General features: G+C 35.6%; 1 protein-coding gene across 1 annotated transcript; it reads right to left on the bottom strand.

The window, feature by feature from the left end:
* Positions 1 to 26,479, bottom strand: FAM98B (family with sequence similarity 98 member B). Its single transcript, XM_037834341.1, has 8 exons — positions 26,336 to 26,479; positions 14,860 to 15,005; positions 13,544 to 13,678; positions 11,953 to 12,131; positions 8,752 to 8,832; positions 8,048 to 8,164; positions 4,529 to 4,696; positions 1 to 1,877 (listed from the first exon to the last, which is right to left on the bottom strand). Exons 1-8 carry the CDS (start codon positions 26,404 to 26,406, stop codon positions 1,500 to 1,502), a joined length of 1,275 nt encoding a protein of 424 aa, XP_037690269.1. The 5' UTR covers positions 26,407 to 26,479; the 3' UTR covers positions 1 to 1,499.
* Between the last annotated feature and the right edge of the window lie 386 nt (positions 26,480 to 26,865).

Below are 26,865 nucleotides of genomic sequence, written 5' to 3' on the forward strand. Positions count from 1 at the left end.
TTTTCAATAGTAACTCATAAAATATTTTGCCCCAGCAGTCTTTTGCATATAAATTTTTGAAAAAGTATTTTCTTTTCAGTGTTCATAGCTACTGATAAAGGTGTTTCCTTAATAATGGAAAGCCATTTTCTTCAACTATCACATACGAAATTAAGTCTCTTCATTATGTATAGATACATAAAAAACCCTAAGCCAAAAGTTTACAAGGAACTAAAAAAATTTGTTTTCCTATCCTGAACATTTTTCTTTGAAGGGTTAGCTTGAAAAATACATGTCCAAGACCGAAGTATACGCAATATCACTTTTAAAGTTTTAACACTGAGATTTCACCTTAAGGTTTACTTTGAAACAAAACAAATATCAAATAACATTTGTCCACTGTTAACAATACAGCTTTCTACCTGCTGAAGTGCCTACATCACAGAAAGTTGTTACACACAGGTACCTGCACTGGGATATCGATTTATAGTTGGAATTGAAAAAAATTGGTGTGGCCAGTTCTTTTTCTCTAACCCTTCACACTAAAAGAAAACATGTGTTACTTGGTCCAGCTCCTAAACTACTCAGAACAGGCCCACTATACATTTTCAACAAATTCCATTTTTACTTATGTATTTATGAACAATCTGAGGGGGCAGGTGTCACATTCCTCTTTTGACAAATGAGGACAAATCAATCCTTTATAGCATCCCTGGGCTAGTGCCATAATTTGAATTCACAACTCCTGATCCCCAAACCTTTGACATTCCCTAACCCTGTATTTCTCAATCTAAATGTGAATGAGAATTACCATGGGATGCCTCAGCCCTACCCCTGACCTACTGAAACAGAATTGCTACTATAATCCTGTGTGATTCAGCCCAGCTTGCCTTCTAATATTTAGATGTCTAAAATGAGGGCACAAATGATGATGAAACCAGTTTATAGGAAGATGTTTCATGTAAAACATGGAAAATTGATATGTCTTTTTTGATTATAAAATAAACAAATCAAGACAACTGCCTGCTGAACACAACTATCAGTCCCTTTCCCTATTTTGTAATGCAGAATTAACAAATACAAAACACATTCACAGGCATATGGATGAGGCAATAGTCTATATTCCTTTCCATTACAGGTGGAGTCATTTATTTATCTCAAACCTAAATAAAATACAGGCAACAGTCTAAATTCAATATGACAATAAAATACTTCCCATTTTCCAAGTTTGACGGTAATATTTACATTTTTAAAAATTATTTTTGTTCAATTTTTTGTTTTTTAAAAAGACACAACATGCTTAAGGTACACAGAATATGGGAAAAAAATGACTTCATCTAAGAGATCAAATGGTAGTATAAAACATTGCTCTTACATCTTAATCCAATTCAAAATGATATCATCTGGGAGTCAGGTGTTTACTTATATCTGGTGTTTACTTCAAAGATGATACTCAAAAATGTTATTTAGAATACTATGCCTACTGTATCTATCAAGAAGTAAGCACCACTATCTAGTTTTTAGTATCTTCTATATCCACCACCACCACCACCACCACCTCCTCCATATGGATCTCCATAACCTCTTCCCCCATAGCCTCCTCTTCCCCCATAGCCTCCTCTTCCTCCATAATCTCCCCTGCCTTGGAAACCCCCTCCTCTACCACCACCTCCACCACTTCCTCCTCCCCAACCTCCTCCACCTCCCCCACCTCCCCAACCCCCTCCACCTCCCCAGCCACCCCTTCCACCCCCACCACCTCCTCTACCACCACCACCACCCCCCCAACCACCCCTTCCACCGCCTTCTTGTCTCTTCTGCCAAGGGGGCATTTCAGGGGGTGGTGGTTCAATTTCATTTGGCCTTCCTCCCCTGTCAGGCACCCTTCCCATCAGCACCTGTGTGAAGAAACATTTTCTTAGTTTATAATAAAATATCTTAAAAATTAAATTTCCATCAAGGTTTCACATGATATTAAAGTTATTGTTTCTAATAAATATTTAGGGACATGAAAGTATTGGACATGGCAATACGAATATTGAAAATATTAGCATAATGTATGACAAATTCCTCAGAATGTGGTAACTATTTTTAAACAATGGGGAGTATTTCTGAAATTAAGGGTTAGTTTCCTCTCATTTAAATTTGTTTAGCAAATTGTTATAAATTTGTGAGTACAGAACACATTAAGAAGTTTTTTTACCAAAACATTTTCAATATACATAAACTATATACTCTCCATTAATTAACTTCATATCCATTTATAAATCAAAAACTCTGGATTTCCACTGCCATTGATTTGGTATTGGGTTATCCAATTGGGTTATCCAAATAAAAGACTGTATTACTAAACACATTTTATTTCAACAAAGTATGAAGTAGATATGATAACATGCAGATGCAATGAAGTCAGAAGATGAATATAATAAGTTTGATGCAAGGTATCACTGCAAAGAAAGAAAGGGTTCCCAATGAATTATTCCTTTCTTATGAGAAACTTAAGCTCACTAACTTCCAAATAATGATGATACTAGTTACTATATTATTATAAAGAAATTATAGAGTTGATATACTTCCTTAATCATGCTTTACAACACTTTTAAGGAAAAACCAGGGAAAAGTTTAGTTTAAAGGTCTCCAACTTTCTGGAGAAAAGAGTCACTTTTATATGCCCAAGAACAGAAGCAAGACAGATAGTGGTGAGGAGGGTGCCACCCACCTACTAAAGCCAAGAAGAAGCTTCTGCTACAGTCTCTTTCAGGAAACAAGGCAAAACAGTTAACGGCCTTAACCAAAATGACCTATGAATCAGTTGAGGTTCTACTTCTATTGATCCCTAACCAAAATGTTTTGGTAATTTATGTTATAAATGGATGACAAAAGGTACAACATCCTCACTGTGAGGCAAGTTTCTAAGTATGCAAACATTTTTTAAGTCAGTAATAATGTCCTAATTATCAAAGCTATCTAAAAACAGCCTTTTCATCGATTGTTATCCTCACTGGTCTCTCCACCAAACATATATTGGTGAGTAAACGGTGATGCCCCTCCAAGAACTGCCCTCAAATAATTAGACTATAAATTATAAATTCATAAAAGAGATGGGAGATGTCACTTAAAGAAGTAGGAAAGACTCTTAAGCTAAAAAGACTAGATTACAACCTGATGCAAAATACGAAGTAACATATTTAAAGAAAGAACATTATCATTCCAAAGATAGAGGCAATTAATCCAAAATTGAAGCATGAAAAAGGCATATTAGAGAGGTAAACACTGGTGATGCCTAACTTAGTGGTAATCAGCAAACTGACTGAATATAACCATCCCTCTGGCAAGGCATCTCTCTAAATAGATAAGGTATATCAAGGCAGATATAGAGTGAGAAATGATGTTTTTGAATTACCCACATTTTCTTAGTTCTAATTTTTGACTCAATCACCTTCACACTGTAATTAGGTTTGCCACAGAGCACTCTGCCTAAATGGAGAGTACATGCTAGCCAAGCTGATGTAAGCATTCTAGATTAGTCTGTTGTTGCTACTGTTGTAAATTAATAATCCAGACTCCTTGAGCTTGTTTAACATAAGACCACTCTCAGAGAAATGGATCTACATGCTGAATCAGGAAACAGAAGCTCAAAGAGGTTCAGTAACTTACCCAAGGTCATTCTTCTCAATGACAGAGCTACGCTGCAAACCTAGAATTATATTATTCCAAAACATGCACTGTTCCCTTTATACTAAGAATATAAGGAGTCTGTCATGACCTGAAACAATTCCTATAAAAGATTCATACTGACAAAAAAAAAAAAAAATGAGTACTTTCTTGGAAAGAAAGTAAATTCTTGATAAAGCTATTGATAAAAGCAATTCTTAAAAACACAACCCTTGGCGTAAGGAAAAACTGGAATATAGAATTTAAGCTTTATATCCATAGTAATTTTCTTGATTTAACCACAGTTAATGACATAAGTGAATATCCTTGTTCGTAGGAAATGTACATGGAAGTGTTATGAGTTCAAGGAGTATGATATATGCAACCTGCTCTCAAATGTTCAGAAGATGATAAATAGGTAGATAAATAATTGATAGAAGATAATAGATATAGTTGAAAGAAAGAGAGAAGGGGGAGGGAAGGAGGGAGGGAGGAAGGAAGGAAAGAGAAAGAAAGGTACTGCAAAGGTAGCAAAATGTAAAATTGGTAGATACGGATATCTGGGGGTGGGGGGATGTTGGAGTTCTCTGTATGGGGTTTGTATTGTATTTGCAAGTGTCCTATAAGTTTGAAATTATTTCAAAATAAAAATTAAAAAAAAAAAAACAACCCTTTATGAATTCCTCTAATTAAGATAAAACTCTGGTTTAATTTATGAACACAGAAATTTAGATGGATACACACACAAAATATAACTAAGCCTAGATGAATTGTAGTCCCCCTACCCTGCATGATTCCCTTTCTAGACATTAAAGAAAAACTGATTAAAATCTGTGAAAATACTGAACGAGGATATTAGAAATTCATTCTCCATTGTGCCAAAAGAAAAGCCAACCTTGTTAATGGCACAAGCCGTCTTCTCTCGGGTAGTGCCACTACTTGTCCTAATGATCTTGGATAGATCTTCACGAGCAGCAAGTAGATGTGCTAATGTAATAGTTGTCTTGGGTGACAAAGCATAACGCTTAGGCTGGTAAATTCTTGCTATGTCATCTGTTTTTATCTAAATGACGAAAGTTAGGGGGAGAAAAAGTAAATTTCAACTAAAGAGCAATGGCAATCATAATCTTCAGAAAAAAAGAGCTACTGCACAAGCAAAGAAATGGAAAAGAACAAAACATTCAAATATCTGATGATAATTTTTATGTGGAATCAAAGAACAGATAAATAAATGCTAAGAGAATATATAAATACTAGTAATAACTAAGAATTTTAACAAAAAAATACAATTCACATTTACAAAAAACAAATACCTAAAAATCGCTTTACCAAAAAAATGTACAGGACTTTTAAGAAGAAAACATTAGTAAATCTTGGAAAAACAAAAAGGAAAACTTGAAATACCAACTTTCTAGATGGGGAGACTGAACACTATTGTCAGTTTTGCCCCAAATTAACTTATAGATTTAATGCAATCCTATTGGAATGGTTTTTGGGAGGATGAAAAACAAAGAATTTAAAGTTAATCCAGAAACTAAACATGCAAGAATGACTAGTAGAATTTTGATGAAAAAGAAGAATCATACCAGATACGAACACCTAATATGAAATCATCATTGCTGTCTTAACAGCTAACATTTATTGGGCATCTATTAAATGTGTCAGGATGCTGTTCACTCACTAGGCATTATCTCTTTAATCCTCAAAATATCCATTTAGAGTGGCTGTTTATTACACCATTTTGCAGATGGGGGGGAGGATGAGGATTAGAAAGGTTTCAGTTACTTTCCCCAAAACACAGGGAGAATCCAACTCTGCCCACTTATTAATAAAGATCTACCTAATCCCAAAGCATAGGTGTAGAGATAATGGTATCCTTGCCTGAGACTAATTAATTGGAATTTGGGAGAAAAAAATAGATGAATGAAACAGAACAGAAAAGATTCAGAGCCTCACAAATGTATGAATGAAATAAAAAAGCAGCAAAGATCAGCAGTAAAAGGAAAGGATTATTTTTTAAATTATATTGTTATGAATTGTTAGCTATTTGTCAAAAAAAAAGTCATACCATATAACAAGGGAATTACAAATAGAATAAATAATTATTTGAGGGTTTATTTTAAATTTAAAAACTTTACATAATAAAATATCAACACTTCTATATATCAAAGGATATAAAACAAAATGAAAGACAACTGGGGAAAATACTTTCAAAAAATAGACAAATAGCTAACTTCCTTAATGTATAAAAAGCTCAATCAGAAGGCAAACAGGAAAACCCCAAGGGAAAAAAGGGACAAGTCATAAATAAAAACTTCAAAAAAAAGAAGAAATTCAAATGACTAATGAAAAAAACCTATGAACCTATAAAAAGCCTATGAAAAACTATTCAACTCTATCAATGATAAAAATATACAAATAAAATTAGTTAGCCTATTTTAACCAAGTTAGCAATAAAATTTACCATATTCTTAATACTAAAAGAGAATAAAGTGAGACAAAATTTCATTACCCTACCAGTAGGAGTTTAAAATTATACAAATCTTCTGGAAAACAATTTGGTCATGTGAATCAAGAGCAATGTGAGTCATGACCTTTGACAAAGTAATTTTCCTTTTAGAAAACCACCATAAAAATATACTGTGAAATTAGCACAAAAACTTTATGTACAGACACATTCCTGGTGTTAGTTAAAATAGAAAACAATGTATAAAACAAGAGTTATAATATAACCATAAAAAGGATACTGAAATACTGTTCCATGTTACCACATGGATGAACACTGAAAACATTATGCAAAGTGAGAGGCCAGATACAAAAGGCCACAAGTTGTATGATTCTAATGGATCATTAGAGTGCTTGATTTTAAAAGTGTATCTAGAAAGGCAAAAAGAGAGAGAGAGAGAGGAGGGGAGAGAGAGAGAGAAATATGATAGAGAAACACAATGCAAGAAAAAAATAAAATTCAATTAGGAAAATGAGGCATGTGCTAGGTTAAATAATGGTCTCCCAAAGATGTGACCTTCTTATCCCTGGAACCTGTGAATGAATATGTTACCTTCTATGGAAATAGGGACTTTGCAGATGTGAGATGGAGAGATTACCCTGGATTATCTGTGTAGGTCCAACGTAATCACAAGGTCCTTATAAGAGGGACAAAAGACGATTATGTGACAATGGAAGCAGAGAGAGAGCCAACTACATGGCTGGCTTTGAAGACAGAGGATGGAAACATGAACAGGGAATGCTGGCAGTCTCTGGAAGCTAGAAAAGTCAAGGAAACAAGATTCTCCTCTAAAGCCTCCAGAGAGATCTTAGGACTTCCAATACCAGAACTGTAAGAGAATAAACCTGTACTATTTAAGCCACTTAATTTGTGGTGATTTGTCACAGTAGCAATAGGAAATTAATACAAGACACTACATGGAGACAGAGACCACATGAGATGCCAGAGAAGAATGGAAGCACCATCGCTGACAGTCAACACCAAGGACCCAGATATGTGAGGTGGCCATCTTGGATGGTGTCGCCCAGCCCATGCACTAGCTGAATGAAGGTGCACTGAGTGACACCAGCTGGCACAACATGGGGCAGAAGAACGGTCCAGCCAACCCAAACAATGTGATAATAATATCTGAACTTCTACTTGCAGACTAGGTAGAGTAACAGGCCCCAGATTTATCCTCCCACCAGAAACAACTAAAAAAACCTAACAGACCATGTTAACCAACGATTGTCAGACACTGAACATCAGGGAGCACAGGGACAGTGATCCCTGAAAAGGGAGAAGCAAACTAAATGAGCCCTATGATTGCCCCAGTTTACTACCTGGAGAGAGTTTCCACGCTGTGACACAAGGAAGGAGTTCAGATGAAGCCTGAGCTCAGGTTAAAGTGAAAAATGAGTGATGGCAGATAGCTCCCTAGAAAGCTATCTGAAGAGATTCACAGCTGGGAACACTTCCACCTCCTACCACTCTCTTCAACTAGAACATGTCCATTCCTTATCCAGCCTTAAGGCACTTTTACGAAGTCCTGTTCAGGCAGCAGTACTATCTGTACCTACTCCTATACCTGCTTTCTTGATCATTTTCTCACTTTGCTCACTATATCTGATCACTATATCCCCCTATCTCATATGATACCTCTTCTTTTTTGCATGTCCTCACCTAAACTACATGATCTTGGAGTCCAAAATAAATGTGAAAGATTGGGGAGAAATTAAGATTAAGGTACTAAAAACAGGGATTTCTACAAGACTAGGATCATCATATAAGACCAGTGGATGGCCAGGGCAACTGGTTCAAATACTAATAAAGTATAAATGTGGCATAGTGATATAATAGTGTACAAGAAAGCCTGAAGAGCTGCCATAAGCTACCACCTACAGGACACAAATGAGAACACAGTCTTACCTTTGCTCTATCGGACCATCCAAAGGATTGCACTGTCACATCTAATCGTTTCATTAACATCCGCCGACGACATTCATATTCACAGGAAAGAGCATTGTTGATTTTTTCCAGTTGTTCCTAAAGAATTTCGAAGCAAAAATCAAAAACTTTAGACTTTTTCATTATGTACAGAAAAGAAATTTGAAAACTGTGAGAATATTTCCAGTTGATTCAAAAGGTTTACTTGACTATTTTCTGATCCCATGAAACTTTATGGCAAATTATTTAAATAATAGAGGATGTGATAGAACATTATGTCATTCAGAAAATATTAAACATGTAAATTAAAATCTGCCACTGGTAGAGTTTATCTTATCTTCAACCAAATGTGTTAATTTAAACAAAATATCTACTAGTTAAGTAGGCTGGACAAATAAGGAAAGAAAATACCAATAACTTCTCATTTTGTTGGCTTTGAGCTCTAAACTTTTCAAGTCACAGCTATGCTAACATATTGGGCACTTGAAATATTCCTGGCTAGATATTTTAAAAATTAATTAATAATTTGATTGAAGAAAAATTGGGATCTATAACTATAAAATATCAATCTATTTTACATCTCCAAAAAAGTATGTCCATGCTACACTGTGAAATCTAGATGTCCATTTATAAAATTAAGTCCTATTCACTAATTTGATTACATAAAATAAGAAAGAAGGATTTACCGCCTGTTCCAGATTTAAGTCAATTTTCAGCAGTGGTTTTCCCACATGATTTTTCTGGACTTTTGAGAGGATATCCTTCACCTAGAAGCAAATATTAAAAAAAAAAAAAAAAAAAAAGCAACTTTTGTGAAAATATATATCCCTCATTTAAAACAATCTTATTCTTGGTTAAAGTGTGTTATCCCTCACTGTGATAACAAAGACCAGACAAGTCCTCTTTCAAAAAAAAAAAAAAAAGAGAGAAAGAAAGAGAGAGAACAAAATTTTAAAGTGAAATAGTTAAAATAAACCTTCACATACTAGGAAAGAATACCACAACGCAGAATACCTTTTTCAAAGGAGCACTAATTAAATTAATTCAAGCAGTAAAACACCTTCTTTTCCCAAATAAGAAAGAACGTATGCAGACAAATAAAGAACTACCTATTAAAAGGTTTTACCATGAGACTGTATTTCTTATGTGAATAATTTTGGAGTTATTTCTTAAGATAGCACTCTCATACCTCCTAGTAAATTCTCAAAAAAAAAAAAAATACACTAAAAACCTTTGATGAGCACCTTGATTTTTCTCAATTAAATACTGTACACACATTCCAAAATAACTATTCTGTTTTCACAGTTCAGCAAGACAACACAGAGGAGTAAGCCTTCTCAATTAGTCTCCCCATACACATTTTCAACACTGTTACAATACCACTAATTTGAATTACTAGAAAACTTTTGTTTTGGTGAAACAAGATAGTGGATATTCACTTTTGCTTTAACAATATCAGGAGTCATTCCTGTAACAGTAATTTATACTGAAGAAAAATGACTGAGAAGTGACAGCCTAAGTAAGGAAGGTTCACTCTCCTAATCTAAAGAAAATATTTCAAAACTGAATGAAATATTTACAGTTTCTCAGATATAAGGTAAGTAGGGCAAACAATCAGGAAGAGTACAGATTTTGAGGGGCATGAAGCTTATTCAATATCGGGACACACTCTTTAAGAAAAAGAATATAAAATTACCTTGGAGGCTAGGGGTGGAATTGGAGTGATTGTAAATGGGCACAAGATTTTTTAGGGTGACACATGTTCTAAAATCAGATTTTGGTGATGGTTATACAACTCTGTAAATATATTAAAATTCATTGAATTGTACACTTAAAACAGGTGTATTTTATGATATATAAATTATATCAAGAGAAAGCTGTTTTAAAAAAAAAATAGCTTGGAAAGAACCTGTACAAATGAGGAGCCGCAAAGCTCAAGTTTTATTAGCTTCACAGTAAATGTACCTCTACAAATGACACAACTGCTGATACAATTCTTACAGATTGTAAGGAATTATTAACTTATTTTCTTAAAATATACCATTCCTGTGGATTCACTATTGGAATGCCTTCCAATTTTGATCACATAATTTCACATATTACTATAAGTGTTAGTTGTAACTTCTTATTCAACAGGGATTCTGAATGAATACTTATAGTTTCTTACATGTAACATATTCAGCTCCACTCCTAGGATTTCAACAATGGATAATCATTTTAATAAGTTTGAGAATTACTTGTTATAGAAAAGGAGTTAGCATAAGTTCTTAATGTTGACTGCCTGGGTTCAGATCTCAGCTTTACCACTATTTACAAACTTTCTTGTTTAAGTCATTAAACCTTCAAGTATCTCAGTTTCTTCATTTGGTTGTTGTAGATAATAACAATACCTATCTCATGTGGCTGAAATGAGAATTAAATGAGTTATTACACGTAGACATTTAGAACAGTAAATGCTCTGTGGTAATTGCTTTAGATCCATGTTTGAACAGCTTCAAGTTAGAAAATAATGATAATTTTATTCCCTAATGGTGACAAAATATCATCTGAACACATTACATGTAGGAGAAAGAAAACAGGGAGAGTTTTATTTTTGACAGGAACCAAACAGAGCAGAAGTCCTTTCAGGTAAATATTCAGCCCCAGTTGCCAGAGTAATGATGACCTTAAAATTAACCTCCTAGCATTTGAAAATAGGCATTATAGCCTGCTTCAAGAAGGGATAAGAGGGGCTTGAGGTTATTTTTTATACTAAATGAAAACCATAAAAAAGAAAAGCCTATGTGAGATAAATACATGGAAGCACTGGAAATGAGGAAGAACACAAAAATTTGTTTCAATTTGAAATACTCCCAGATATTTTGGCCAACCCCATATCATTTTTAGTTCAGAGGAAAAGGGGGGAAAAAAAACAACCCTTAAGGATAACTTGTTAACCCTAGAACAATGTCTCTGAGTTGGGATTCATAGACTTATTCTTTGGTTTGCAAATTCTACAATATTTTTTAAAATACTGTTTTTTCATCTTAGTGATATTCAAATTCTCTTACATTCATTCAGACAAATCTTATTTTTCAGTTCATGAATTATCAAATGCAAAAGAAACCTTTATTAAATAAGGCATTAGTTTATTTAAATGTGCCTAAAAATGGAATTTTAGTACCTATTCTTAAGAGTGAGAATTTTCTTTTCCTTTAAAATGATCCTATTATTACCCTAGAGGAGTCTATAGTGAACAGATGAAACCTAGAAACTAGGCCAGAATTTGAAAGGTCTGTGATAGTGACATTCTCTCTAGTATGTGGCTCGACTGGGAACAAGGAAGATTTAATAACTGAAAATAAATTGCAAATATGAAAGAGGTTCATAGCTTATTGTTCTTTTTAGCTACATTATCAGGGTACTCATTCATCTACTCACTATATAACAAATACTCACGGAATTCCTTATCCACCAGAAATTGTGCCCATTCACTGCCAAAGATAATCACATTGCAATTCTATTAACAACATCCACCAAAAAAAAAAAAAAAGTTAATTTGCCTTTTGACTTTGTAGAATAACTACACTTCCTTCACTATACTGTATCCTACCCTGTTTAGGAAAGCAATTCTTAAGTTTGCAAAGTGATTTCTATACTGGCAGACTCTGGGAAAACCCTAAGGGCCTACTTATTAAGATCTGTTTCCTAGATATTAGCCTAGAGGCAAATTAGATGGTATGCACATTAAGTGAGAATCCAAAATTTAGTTTACATGGATATAAATGTCTCTTGAAATGGAAAGTATACCTATATTTAAGGGAAATAATTTCATCTTCTAAAATAGCATTTAAATGTGAGCTTTGAGTTGAAATTTGGGAAAATGAAAAATACAACAAATATGATACCTTTGATTCCACTTGGTTGAGCATAAGTGGAATGTCAGAAGTTGTTGACTTGGGTACACCAAGGGTATCACCGATAGCTTGAACTTCCTGATAAATTTCGTTGTTTTTATTTAACTGAGAATTTTTACATTTCTTGTTCTGTAAGATCTGTAAAGCTTGAAGCTCTGTACTTAAAAACACTATAAGAAAAGAGAGAAAAATAAATGTTAATACATGCATAAGAACACTTAAAAATATTTTATTGAAATATTGCACTTAAAACAAATGTCAATGATACCAATACCAACCTACAAAGAACCAACAGCAATACCAACATGTAGGATACTGTAAACTCAAAAATTAAATTCGAAAAAAACAATGAAAGCTATATAAAAAACAGATATTCTATTAAATGTATTCATATAGCACTTTTCGGTCCCCATATACCTAAAGGTTACTGTGAACTCCCTTTAATAAGAGTGGTTCACTAATCGGTGACACACTGGATGGGAGGAAGATAAAGCAAAATAAGATTTGGGAGGAAGGGGGACACATAATTTTCATCCCCCCTCAACACGCACAGGTAATTCACATGCCAATCCCTTTATTACCACCACTAGTTAAACACAGGTGCACACACACACACGCACAGTTTTGGCACTAAGAAACAAACTTAGCTAGCACTTTACATATAGGAGGAATACACCCCATGGATCTTTTTATAAAAGATAAAAACTAAAATAAAGAAATCTTCAATAATGAAAACATTACAAAAATTCTTTCAAATGACCACTGTTCGTTAGAACCTTCAAAATAGCATAAAATTAAATTAACTCAATACAAACAAATGGATTTATTATTTTTTGGTAATTATTTGATTATAGGGTAAAATATACTGCAAATCCCCCCTAGTAAATACATACAACAATCACTAGAATAAAGGGCCCTGAGGACACAAATTTTGTCCTTTTTTTCCCCTGATATATCCCTAGCGCCTAAAGCAGTTCATAGTACAATAGTAGGTGATTAAAATATTTTTCAAAAAACTATTACTTAGTGCCTATCACTAAAAACAAGATCTAATAATGATAGCCATAATGATGCATTTAACATTTCAGTTGCTGGCATAAAATATAAAATATATCTGCTTTAAGGAAAGTCCATTGGAAGATACATAGTAGGGATTTAAATGTAATAAAAATATTTATAAACTCATGCTTCGATTCTTATGCTCTTAAATTCATACGTATGTATGTTCAGCACACTAGCTTCAGGGAATTTTAAGATTAAATAGGACTTTGGAGATCACCACCTTTAATCATCTAATCATTAATGCTAAGAGATGAATCAGGTGAAGGAAAAATTACTAATGTACTAAATAAATCACAAATCACAAACAGGATATTTTATATAGGTCAAAAAAATCACAAGTTTGTTAGAAATATACTAATAGAATTTATATCACATTTATATAAATATCTCAAATATTAAAACCTTATTTATATACAAAATGTCTAGAACTTCATGAATAACATTTCATAAATCTTGACTTAAAAATAACAAAATCCAGATCAAACACATGCATTCAAATATTCAAAGAAAGATAACTTACATATAAGTTTCAAACAGTCTTCCTTCTCTTTCAAACGGTCTTTAATATCTCCTGATACTAGTACAGAATATGGACATGCCATTTCTTTTAAAAAACCACTTATCTCAAGCTGGAAACTTTCTAGATCATCTTTCCCTTGAAAAAAAAAGAAAAAAGTCATAAAACATTGATTATTTACCATATTATCTGATACTACAAAATCTCCCATTAGTTGATTTCAATTTTACATTAATTTCTAAATTACAAACAATATTTTTTTTTCCATTTTCACATTAAATCCTTACATATGCGACCACAAGCTAAGGTAAAGGGAACCGAATGGTTTCTACATGTAGAAAGCAACACTGAAATTTAAGAACTTAAGTATGAATTTAAGAACATAAGAATTGAAGCATGAGTTTATAAATATTTTTATTACATTTAAATCCCTACAATGTATCTTCCAATGGACTTTCCTTAAAGCAGATATATTTTATACTTTCTGCCAGCAACTGAAATATTAAATGCATCATTATGGCTACAATTATTAATTGGCTTCAGAGCAAATGATCCATTTCTATTATATTTCTGTGTATTCAAATAATAAGTATAATCATCCAATTAAGACTTGTTGCTTATCTTTATTTTATAATAGAATTATGTAGGAACTTGTGTCATACGTTTTGAATTCTGCTTATTTTACTTTACTTAACTGAATTCTGTCAGATTTGGCACAGAAAAACAGCAATTAAAAAGTAATGACAGCTTCAAAAAGGAGGGCAACTTTGTCCCTTGGACAAATGTCCAATAATTTTTCACTTTTCATTTTTTCACTCTATCTAAAATTTGACCAAAGTCACCAGAGAACTCTAGTTATCAAGACAGTAATGAGTTAAATAATAGTTTTTGAGCTAGTACTAGACTTTTTTTATAGAAGCGTTTCTATGTGAACCCTCTAAGTTAAGTGGGAATACAACTTAAATTAGTGACTGCATGTATTTTTAAAAATAATAAAAATCACCTTAATTCAAAAGAAGCAACATTCAAAAATTAAACATTTAAATAACTAAATTCAGAATCTTTCTCTAAAAATCAACTTTAAGGTGAAGAGATCTGATAAACAATAATTGTTTATAATATTATAGCAAATTTAAGAAACTATTTTGAATTAATATAAAATTTAATCCAATGATTTTTAATATCACATACTGAAATTCTACACAGTATTAATGGTTTTTCATTGTAAAGTGGGCACATTGCTGATAAACCTGTAAATTATAAACTATCATTTCATTTTACTATTAAATAGAAAAGTAAATAAAACACAATGGCAATACCAGCTGAAGTGATACTTTCTTCCAAGTCACACAACGATTTTATTTGAGAGCCTAACCAAACACAGAGCTCTGAAAATTCAGGTGAAGATAGTCCACCCTCTGCTGCCTTGATAAGGGTTTGCTCTTCTAACAGTGGTCCCTTATACCTGGAAAGGAAGAAATAAAAGTTAAAAACAAAAACAAAAACAAAAACCTACGACGCTCCATATCAAGGACAGCTGTCTATTTCTGTGAATAAAGTTTTATTGGTATACAAACAATGAATATACTAATTTACAGATCATCTATGGCTGGTTTCACATGACAATATTAGAGTTGAGTTAATTGTGACAAATATGGTATGGCTCACAAAGCCTAAAATATTTACTAACTGGCCTTTTACAGAAACAGTTTGCTGGCCCCTGCTCTATATTATTAACATTTGGCTTTTTTCAATATCTTAGTAATTTACAGTAAAATTATCTGCCAATTATAAGATAAATACTGCAGATAACACAAAGTCAAATATAACAGAGTCTAATAACTTTATAATAGATACAAGAAAAACAAAAATATAGGGAAAAAGTACAGGTGTAAATTTTAAATTAAAAAAATTAAAGCTAAAAAGGACTTCTGAGATCATTTAATCTAAACCACTTATTTTATAATTTTATAATTTATACTTTTAAACACTTCTGCAACTTACAATTGAATAGACCTCAAATTTTCAAATCACTTTATATATTATCTTTATTAATCTGGATATCAGCTTTCTGATTCTATTGTTCTTTCTGCAACTGAGCTTTTATTAAACATTATGAATTTATTAATTTTAACATATTTGATGTGTTTTAATCCATTGCAGTTATTATTCTTTTGATGTTAAAACTGTCCTATCTTTGGTCAGTGACATTCATTTATATTGGCCACTGAGTCCTTGTTTCTATGACAAGATGTTCCTGCCCATTACCTATAATCAGCCATTTCTCCAAGGAACCCTGATACCTTTTAAGGGTATTAAGCAATGCAGTACTAGAAACTGACCAACAGTTCTTTGTTTTTTTTAAACAGAAACTACATCATGAAATCATATTGCTATTTATAATTCAAATTTAGAATTGCAGGGGTTTCACTTGTTTTGTTTTATATTTTGATCTCCTTTCTCTCACAAAGAAAATTCTGGTTTTTAATGACACTTACATAATCCTATTATATATAAAGAAATAGACATAAATGAGGTATGATTTCAGAATAGGAAAACCAATATTATCATTAACAATAAAATCACTGAAGTTTAATTTGTTTTATCTTTAGAATATATTCCAGTAAGTATGTACAGAGAAACAATTCCTTCCTTTCCAGGTGATTTAAACACACAGACATATACACACAGAGAGACATATACTAGAAATCAGTATTTAGAGAGATTATTCAATCATTTTTACAGTTATACAAGTACTCCACTGTCTAGATGCACTGCATTTTATTCAATACATGTATGTATACACATACACACATGCAAAAGATATATTTATATATTTATATTATATAAATATTTTATATAAATACATATTTGTAATTCATTTAATATTCACAACAACCCTTTGAAGTTAATATAGTATTATCCCACTTCTGTAGGCTCAGAGGATAAGTAACTAAGTGATGGCACCAGGATTCAAATCTAGATTTGACCCCAAATGCTCCATATGAACTCTCAAACTCTGTCTACAACTATTAAGAAACTAAATAAACAAACTACACAGATAGTGGCTGAGATGAGACCAGAACACAGTCTCTGCATCTGCAGCCCAAGCTGCTTCCTCTATGCATTACTTCTCCTCCATGTCTTACAGGGCCTCTCGCTGAAATCTTATTCCCCTCACACTTGCTTTCTTTCTTCAATAAAGCAATAATCATAAGCTCTTGCATAAATTTAACTAATTCCTACTTGATGGTAATGTTACCTTCTCTGAAATGCCAATTACAAAATTCAACAAAAAGTGATCAAATCAACAAAAATATTGAATTTAGAAGAAAAAAAAGGAAAGGGGAAAAACACAATCTTTAATGCCTCAGTTCTTCAAATGAGGTAAAAATTAAAATAGGAAAATACATTTAATAACAGGAACATCTAATAATCATAATCATAATAATTAACATTTATAAACTACTCATTGTATGCTAGGCCAGTGCTAAATGCTTTATGTATATTACCTCATTTAATTGCCATAATACTCTATAAGGTAGGTACTATTCCTATCTTCATTGTACAGATGAGGAAACTGGGGAACTAAGGGGTTAATAACTCATCCAAGAATGCCATAATCACAGCTAACAACTGGCAGAAATATAAACCATGACAACCTAGCCCCAGAGCCCATGCTCTTCTTTTTTTTTTAACTTTTTAATTTTGAAATCATTTTAAGCTTATAGAACAGTTGCAAAAATAATACAAAACCCAGGGGGTAGGGCAAGAAGACAGCATAGAGAGGTGTGGAATTTAGTTAGTCCTCTACAACAACCAATAAATAGCCAGGAACAACTAGTAAATAGTCTGGAACAACTGCTGGGGAACATCCGTGACCAAACACATATCACACATCAGCCTGGAAAGGGTGGATCAGCTGAGATCACAGCATAAAACTGTAAGTAAAGCTCCACAAACTGAGGAGCTGGTACCCCTCTCCCACTGGCACAGCAGGCTGAGCTGAAACATTCCCTGTGGAAAAAGAAGCAGGTTACCTGGAGCAAGAGAAAGTAACTCAATCAAGCTCCAACTGCTGTTTTAATTAACAAATTTGGACTAATGAATACAAGCTACAAGTACAGATAAACCCAGGGCAACCAGGAAAGTACCCTGAGTCAATCCCAGCAAAGAGAAGGTGGGCTGACGGGGAAAATAAATAAATAAATAAATAAAAACAAGGGTTTTGGAGATGGCTAAGCTCAGAATAGTGGAAAACGGCTGTGTACCAAGAAAAGGGCACAGAGAATCAGGTACCAACACCAGTCAACCAGTGAAACTGGGGGGCTGGGGACTGGCTCTGAAAGGGGGCTTTCTCTCCTTTTCCTTTTTTTTTTCTCTCATCCTAAGTAGCTCATTAGAGAAAGCCTCAGGCATTTTTAATTGTCAGCACTGAACCAGTCAAGGGTGGAGTTAACAGAATCAGAGAGACAAAGGAGGGATTCAAGTGTAGAAGACAGCTCCCAAAAGGGTGTATCTTCTCTAAGAAAAGGGGGACAGGGCCCAGCTCAAGCGGCCACCCTCCCTCAGAGAACTCAGACCCCAGGGCCTGGTTGGGGGTGGAGGGGGCAGACCAGAAACAACTTAAGCTTGGCTTCTGACACCTGCCACCCTTGGCCAGTACAGGGTCCACTGAGAATTAAAAGGACCGCACCTCTTTACACCAGTGGGGAGCTGACAAGCGGCACCTGCTGGGCAGGATAGGAAAAGAACAGAGTCCAGAGGCCTCACAGGAAAGTTCACAATCTGCTGGGTCTCACACTCAGGGAAACCAGATGCTGAAAACAGCCTCCTTCTGAGACTTGGGCCTGTCTGGTCAGGGAAAATCTGATTGGGGTAACCAGATGCCTAGACAACAAAAAATTACAACTCACATTAGGAAAAACAAAGATATGGCCAGTCAAAGGAACAAACTTACACTTCAACTGAGATACAGGAATTGAAACAACTAATTACTAATGAAACAAATCTCCTAAATCAATTCAAAAATCAAATCAATGAGTTGAGGGAAAATATGGCAAAAGAGATGAAGGATATAAAGAAGACATTGGGCAAACATAAGGAAGAACTTGAAAGTTTGAAAAAACAGTTGGAAGAACTTATGGGAATGAAAAGCACAATATAAGAGATGAAAAACACAATGGAGACATACAACAGGAGATTTGAAGAGGCAGAAAAGATTCACGAGCTGGAGGACAGGACATCTGAAATCCTACACACAAAAGAACAGATAGGGAAAAGAATGGAAAAATATGAGCGGCATCTCAGGGAACTGAATGACAACATGAAGTGCATGAATGCATGTGTCATGGGTGTCCCAGAAGGAGAAGAGAAGGGAAAAGGGGCAGAAACAATAATGGAGGAAATAATCACTGAAAATTTCCCATCTCTTAGGAAAGACATAAAATTACAGATCCAAGATGCACAGCGCACCCCAAACAGAACAAATCTGAATAGACCCATGTCAAGACACTTAATATTCAGATTATCAAATGTCAAAGACAAAGAGAAAATTTTGAAAGCAGCAAAAGAAAAACAACCCATCACATACAAGGGAAGCTTGAAAAGATTATGTGTGGATTTCTCAGTAGAAACCATAGAGATGAGAAGGCAGTAGTATGACATAGTTAGTTGTAAGGTGAATGGACATTGAGGACAGAAGGTTGAGTGAAATACACCAGGAATAGAAAGAAAACTATTATAATGCCTCACTAATATGGACTGACTCTGATGTACAAACTCTGAGAATTGAGTCTGAGAGCATAGGTTATCAGGAGAAGGCTTATTGTAAAGGTCCCTGGACAGTAAGCTCTTATTATATCTCTTCCTGAGTTGTAATGGTTATTTCTAATGAGATGCTGAGCTCTTTATGTATAACCTGGCTGGTCCCTGGGACTTTGGGTATCTGTGTGACACCTGAGACTCAGAGTCAGACTCTAGCAGCTATGAATATCAGCATTACCCCATATAGCAAATGTTAAGGAGTCTGAAAAAAAAGAGATCAGACTTCAATTAAAGATATGAATGAAATGGACTTGGTTAGGACTAAGGTAAATCAGACTAAAGGGTAAAGGATGATAGTGACAGTGTTTTTAAAACTTTAACTTCTGTGTGAGACCAAAGGAAGAGATGTTTATTAGGTGTAAAATCTATATTTTTTGTAACACACTATATAATTTAACTTTTATGGTCAGTTTATTCAAATAACATAATTACATGGAACTTTGAATAGGGAGTGAAATCTGATTGGTTTGTAGAGATTAGTGTGAAGCCCCAATACACCCCAGAGTAATCTGGGCAGAGAATAAAGATGTAGTTGCAAAGCCCCCTTGAGGGACAGGAGGAAAATGTGGAAATATTAAATTTCCCCACCTGGAGAATTACTGACATTCTCACAAGCATTGGGGCTACCAATTTAGAAGGTCAAGCCCTCAATCTTGGGGCTTGCCATTAGGAAGTTTGTTATGGCAAAATTGTGCTTAAGAGTCACTCAAGAACCCCTTTTTTTGCTCAGAGATGGCCTCTCTCTCTAAGACAACTCTGCAGGTAAACTCATTGCCCTCCCCTCTAAGTGGGACATGACTCCCAGGGGTATAAATCTCCCTGGCAACATGGGACATGACTCGTGGGGATGAGCTTGGTCCTGGCATCATAGGATTGAGAAAGCCTTCTTGGACTAAAAGGGATTAGAGAAATGAAACAAAATAAAGTTTCAGTGGCTAAGAGATCGCAAATAGAGTTGAGAGGTCATTCTGGAGGTTATTCTTCTGCATTATATAGATATTCCCTTTTTAGTTTTTAGTGTATTGGAATAACTAGAAGGAAATACCTGAAACTGTTGAACTGCAACCCAGTAGCCTTTATTCTTGAAGACGATTGTAGAACTATATAGCTTACATTATGTGACCATGTGATTGTGAAAATTTTGTAGCTCCGACTCACTTTATACAGTGCGTGGACAGATAAATCAAAAATTGAGGACAAACAGTAAATGAATAATAGGGAGGGATGGGGGTATGGGATGTTTTTGGTGTTCTTTTTTACTTTAACTTTTATTCTTACTCTTTTTGTGTGTGGTAATGAAAAGGTTCAAAAATTGATTGTGGTGATGAATGCAAAACTATATAATGGCACTGTGAACAACTGATTGTACACCATGGATGACTGTATGGTATGTGAATATATCTCAATAAAATTGAAATAAAAAAATAATACAAAACCCATACAGAGAACTCCAACATGCCTCCCACCCAGATCCACCAACTTTTAACATTTTGCCTCATTTGCCATATTATTTTGTCCATCTATCTTATCATCTCTCTCCCTTTCTCTCTCCTAAGCATTTGAGAATAGGTTGTATACACCATGATCCTTGAACACTTAATACTTTCCTGTGTATTTCCTAAGAATAAGTATATTCACTTATGTAACCACCTCAGTAAGTTACCAAATTCAAGAAATTTAACACTGAAATAAAGCATCCAATCTACATTCCAATTTTTCAGACATGCCAATACATTAGTCTCCTAGCCGCTAAAAAAATACCATGCAATGGGTTGACTAAAAGAATGGTGTTCTAGTTTGCTAATGCTGCCAGAATGCAAAACACCAGAGATGGATTGGCTTTTATAAAAGGGGGTTTATTTGGTTACACAGTTACAGTCTTAAGGCCATAAAGCGTCCAAGGTAACACATCAATAATTGGGTACCTTCACTGGAGGATGGCCAATAGTGTCCAGAAAACCTCTGTTAGCTGGGAAGACACGTGGCTGGCATCTGCTCCAAAGTTCTGGTTTCAAAATGGCTTTCTCTCAGGACGTTCCTCTCTAGGCTGCAGTTCCTCAAAAATGTCACTCTTAGTTGCACTTGGGGTATTTGTCCTCTCAGCTTTTCAGGAGCAAGGGTCTGCTTTCAACAGCAGTCTTCAAACTGTCTCTCATCTGCAGCTCCTGTGCTTTCTTCAAAGTGTCCCTTTTGGCTGTAGCAGCTTGCTCCTTCAGTCTGATCTTATATAGTGCTTATATAATTTAATGCAGACCCATCCTGAATGGGCGGGCCAACACCTCCATGGAAATTATCCAATCAGAGTCATCACCCAGAGTTGGGTGGGGCACATCTCCATGAAAACACTCAAAGAATTACAATTTAATTAAAACTGATAGATCTGCCCACACAAGGTTACATCAAAGATAATGGTGTTTGGGGGGACACAACACATCCAAACTGATGCAAATGGGAATGTATTCGCTCAGAGTTTGAGGCTACGAGAAGTCCAAAACTGACGCATCAACAAGGCAATGCTTTTTCCCTGAAAACTGTGGCATTTTGGGGTTGGCTGTCAGTGATCCTTGGTACTTGGCTTTTCCTTCACATGGCAATGCGCATGACAGCCGGTGCTCTTAACCTCAACTGAAATGTCGCTATCCAGACAAATTTCTTTCTACATTCCTTACATAAGTGTCCAAAAACAACCTGCCAGATAATTTAATAAGAGTATGAAACAGTATAAAGCAGTACTTCTTAAACTGTTATGTGCATATAAATCTCCAGAGGATCTTGTTACAATAATTTTCTAATTAGTAGGGGTGGAGTGAGGTCTGACATTCTGCACTTCTAAAACACTCCCCAGGTGTTGTCCAGGCTGCAAGTCCACAGACCTCACTTTAAGTAGCAAAAATACTATCTTACTTTCACCAAAACATCTCTCAAGATGTATCACCAATCCTCACCATTCTTCTCTCACAGTAAATGAGAAATTAGAGTAGACAATTAAGTCTGTCTATGCAGCATTCAGCAACTGTTCAGTGCTCACCACATTTAAAATTTCATACTTGCTTTGATTTCCAACACAATTCTGCTGTTCAGTGAGAATGGCCATGCTCTTAGTTTGTTCTATACATATTCTTATTTATTTAGAAAAGTGCTGTTGTTATTCTGAACACTGGGGTCACCACCCCTAAACCTCCCAGAGTCCCGCAGAAACTGTGTGCACCGGAACCACAGTACTTCAAGCGGGGAAATCCAAATGTTTGATCCATAATGGCCATTAGCAACTCTCCTCAAAGAGACAGTCAGGACCTAATTTACTTCCTATTTTCTATTTTTATCAACCAACATATAAACTATGAGACCCTTTCTTTCCCCCTGTCATTCATCCACCCCATTAGCCTCACCTCTGATTCAGGTCTCCACTTCTTACCGCTTCCCAAACTCTTGCACTACACTCCATCCATAAACAACAACTCTCCTATATTGTGAATCTCTTCTCAAAAAGATTACCCCTGCCACCTGTAGCTTTGGCTACTCTCTCAAGTTCTTCAGGGTCAGATGGCAGGGATTTTATCCTCCTTGCTTCCCAATACAGCATCCATATCATTGCCCCCATTATTTTATAAATATATCTTCTCTTGAGGCTCAGGTCAGTCAGATTTTCCACCCTCTTTCTCTTGGAGTTGTCATCTATCAATCTCTTTGACACTCCCCAACATTCCTTTTGCTCAGTTTTCTTCACCACCCCTATCTTTGCTGAGTTTCTGCAAAACTCATATGCATACTCTCTCTCTGAGCTTTCAATTCCCAAACATCTTTTCCAATTCACGTCATTCAGCCACTACCTGGACCTTGCCATCACCTGGAACTACTATAGCCCCAAACCACTAATTCAAATGTGTCACTGCCTGATCATAACCTATCAATCCTTTCAGCTTGCTTTTTCAACCACTCACCTACAATCACTCTTTGTTCTGATCATTACCTCCATTCACCATACTTATTAGCTCATGCTGTCTTCACTTTCTTCCCCATCCAATTTAGATTCCAAAGGTGTATCATTTAATTTTGGAACTCATTATATAGCACTGAAGAAATGAACCCTTCATACCTTAAACTCCTTCAGCCCTAATATCCAATTACTGCAAAGCACTTTTTTCATATCCATTGCCACTAAGCCACCATAATTTCTTTTCTAGACTACTAACTAAATTCTCCAATTCATTCTCCACCATGCTGACAAAGGTAACCTTTGCAAAACAGACATCTAATCACTCCCTATTTTATTCAAAAATTCTTCAACAATGTCTTACTGCTATTATGAAAAAGAACAAAATCCACAACAAAGCCTAAAAGGTGCTACTTGCTCAAGTCCTCACTTAACTCCCACATCCAGTCTCCAACCACTCTGCCCCTTGCCTTCCGCTCCTCTGGTTCTTCTAACATTTACAGGGTCTTTGAATATTTTGTTCTCACTGTAAGGACTCCTTAGATCTTCCTTCCCATTCAACCTCACGAAGTTAAACTCTATTCATCCTTCCTTGTCAACTCAAATGTCACTTCCTCAGGAATCTGTCACTAACTCCTAAGACTACACACATTCTCCTGTCATGTTCTTATATCATCCTGTTCTTTTCCTCTGAAGCACTTATTATATTTTACAAATATTTGTGTGATCATGTCTGCTCTCCACTGATTATAAGCTCCACAGAGGAAGAAATTAAGTATTTCTGGCTCATCACTGACTCCTTAGAACAGTGTCCAATATACAGTCATTCCAGTAAATATTTGGAATATACTTCCTTCTATAACTGTAATTCTCAGCATAAGTTGTGAAGCCTTCTAAAATCTGCATACCTGGAACTCACCCCTAAAGATTGTGATTCAGTCAGTCTGGGGTATAGGCCACATGGGAACATTTTTCAAAAGCTCCATACATGATTCTGAAGCTCATCCAGTGTTGAGATCAACTGCTAACAACATGCCATAAAGTAAGAAATGAAATAGATTTCTGAAATTATCTTCTGCCTACTCATTTCACAGAGAAGGAAACTGAGTTATTCCAATCTTGTTTCATTTATAATATCCTACATCACTAAATAGTTCTTTCACATTGATTTTCCCTTTTAATTACTCCCTGTTCCTACTTTTTCTGACAAACTAAAGCACCTTCATTAATATCCTAAATGTTTTATCTACAACAGGAAATGCATTATTCACAAGCAAGATGGATATTTGAAAACACAGTGTTCAAATACAATACACGTTGTAAATAATCACCTTTTTTCATGTTTCATTATCATTATAAGAGAATTCAAACTTCAAAATTTTGTCCTCAGTTATTCAAAAAAAAAAATTCTAAAGTGTCTAAATTGTTTTACTTTCCATTTTGAATAATCTGAAACTAATTTTCCTTGATAAAAGTCAAGACTGTAGCAACCTTCATTTCTCAAAATACCTATAATACGAATAATAATCTCAAGGAATGAAGGAAGAACAAAGTACTCACTTTCCCTTTTTCATAAAGTATTTACAGAATTCCACTATTCTCACCAAGAGTACTTGGGAGCTCAAACGTTTGGGGCCTAAATATTTCTCTGTATTTAAATTTTTTGTTTTGGTTACTTCCTTAACCAAGTTAAGTGAGAATTTCCAAGGGATTTCAAGAAAGTAAAAATGCCCCATTAAATACTCATTGGCACTGTTCTTTCATTTGACAAATATTTATTCAGGATGTGCTAAGTGCAAGGCTCTGTAAAACTGGGTCATTACAAAGTAGGTATCATCAGGGTCCAACTAAACAAGCAGTTGACAGAGGAGCAAGTGCAGTTTAAACAAAAATAAAAATAAAGGGGGAAGGGCTTTTCAATCTTCACAATAGCACTTCAAAGGCACAGCTTACCCCATTCAAGAAACTCCAAGGCGAACAACTGTGCAAATGGCTCCAAACTCTTTACTAATGTGTATTTTTTAGACTCCCAAATATCTGGCCCTGTGTTCACCTCTGTGCACACTCTTCTTTGGGCTTTTCATCATTCATTTACCCATTCATTAACCACTATCTATTGTGCAGGACCCTGATCTAGGTGTTGCTGGAAATAAGACAGGCAAGGCACCCGTTTTCCTGGAGCTTACTTGGGGTAAAGAGGATATAAGAAGAGGGGGGGATTCAAGAGACAGTAAACAAAAGGTCAAGGCAAGATAATTTTGGATAGAGACAAGGGCAGTGAAGAAAAATAGGATGAGGGTGAGGGGGAGATTATGTCGCATATATTAATTCTATGCTCGGAATCACCCCCACCCCGACCCCAGGAGTCTTCATAGCACTTACCATCCTGAATCAGTAAATACCAGTTGGCCCTGTAGCCCCACGACTATTTAAGAGACTGATAATTTGGAAACCGTCTTTTTCCCCTGCCTGGTACATAAATATACATTAATGAATACACATTAACAGTAAGTTAATATGTTGTTAACGAACGGATGAAATGATTGAATGGAGCCGCACTGAACTAAAACATTTTCTCCGATCATGGAAGTAGGAAAGATTCGCTACCGGGTCCTAAGTAAGCCACAGACAGTACACTGTAAGGGACAACAGTTTCCAGCTGCAGTCGGGGTTCCATGCACCTCCCCGCAGGCGCTAGAACTATGTCAACGTTAATATCACGCCCGCGGCAGGGACCCGCTGGTCCGCAGGACAAGTGTTCGCAGGACCGCTCTGTGCCGTCCCCGGGGGTCCCGGCTGCAGAGTTTCGAAGCGTGGAATTTGGAAGAGGGGCCCACCCAAATCTCCGGCCCTGCTCCACCCCGCAAACGGATTCTTTCCCGCCTACAGCTTAACTCCGTCGGCGCCGGAGGAAGCAAGACAGAAAGGGAGGCCTGCACGGGGCCGCCTGTCAGGCCCACAGGGAGTAATCGGAAGCAGAGAAGCGGAAGGAAGGTTTACGTTTTCGGGGGAAAGGCATGCCCAAGAACACTCACCCCAGCGCCTCTAGTGTGTCCAGCACGTCTCCCTCCATCGTAGGTTCAGGACCTGGGTCCGGCCCTCTCATGGTGTTTGGGCCCAAAGTTTGTTCAGCGCTCTAAGGAGCCCGCCGGAAAACTGCGTCACCGCGCTCAGGTTCCGCTCCCGGCTGCCCAGGAACGCCTCTGACCCGAGGTGCAAAGGTTCCCGTCCCGGAGGCAACGGCTCTGGATGGTGCCTAAAACTGCTATGTAACAATGGTAATTTTTTCAAAAAAAAGTAATAAATGGGCCCCTTTGTGTTGGATCTTATACATGTGTTGAAGTTAGTCTTCGCAAATATCTTGATTCTACCTGAGTTGTTCTTAACCTATCAGACTCCAAACGGCTCTTTTTGTTACAAAATCCTGAAAGAAATTAATTATAGCTGTCTTGAGCTAAAACTGTTAAGCAATATAAGTTTCAAATCAATGTATGTGGGCAGTGCTCCAACTTTAATATAAAGAGATAAATATAAATAAAATTATAAAATTAAGTTCCCTTGTTGA

This window comes from Choloepus didactylus, chromosome 4 (assembly GCF_015220235.1).
Source record: "Choloepus didactylus isolate mChoDid1 chromosome 4, mChoDid1.pri, whole genome shotgun sequence".
Taxonomy (NCBI): domain Eukaryota; kingdom Metazoa; phylum Chordata; class Mammalia; order Pilosa; family Megalonychidae; genus Choloepus; species Choloepus didactylus.

Coding starts and splice junctions, on each gene's coding strand:
- FAM98B (XM_037834341.1), bottom strand. CDS start 26,406: ATGAGAGGGCCGGACCCAGGTCCTGAACCTACGATGGAGGGAGACGTG. Junction 8,833..11,952: donor TCAACCAAGTGGAATCAAAG/GTATCATATTTG, acceptor ATTTGCTTCTAG/GTGAAGGATATCCTCTCAAA. Junction 4,697..8,047: donor GATGGTCCGATAGAGCAAAG/GTAAGACTGTGT, acceptor TTCGTCATTTAG/ATAAAAACAGATGACATAGC.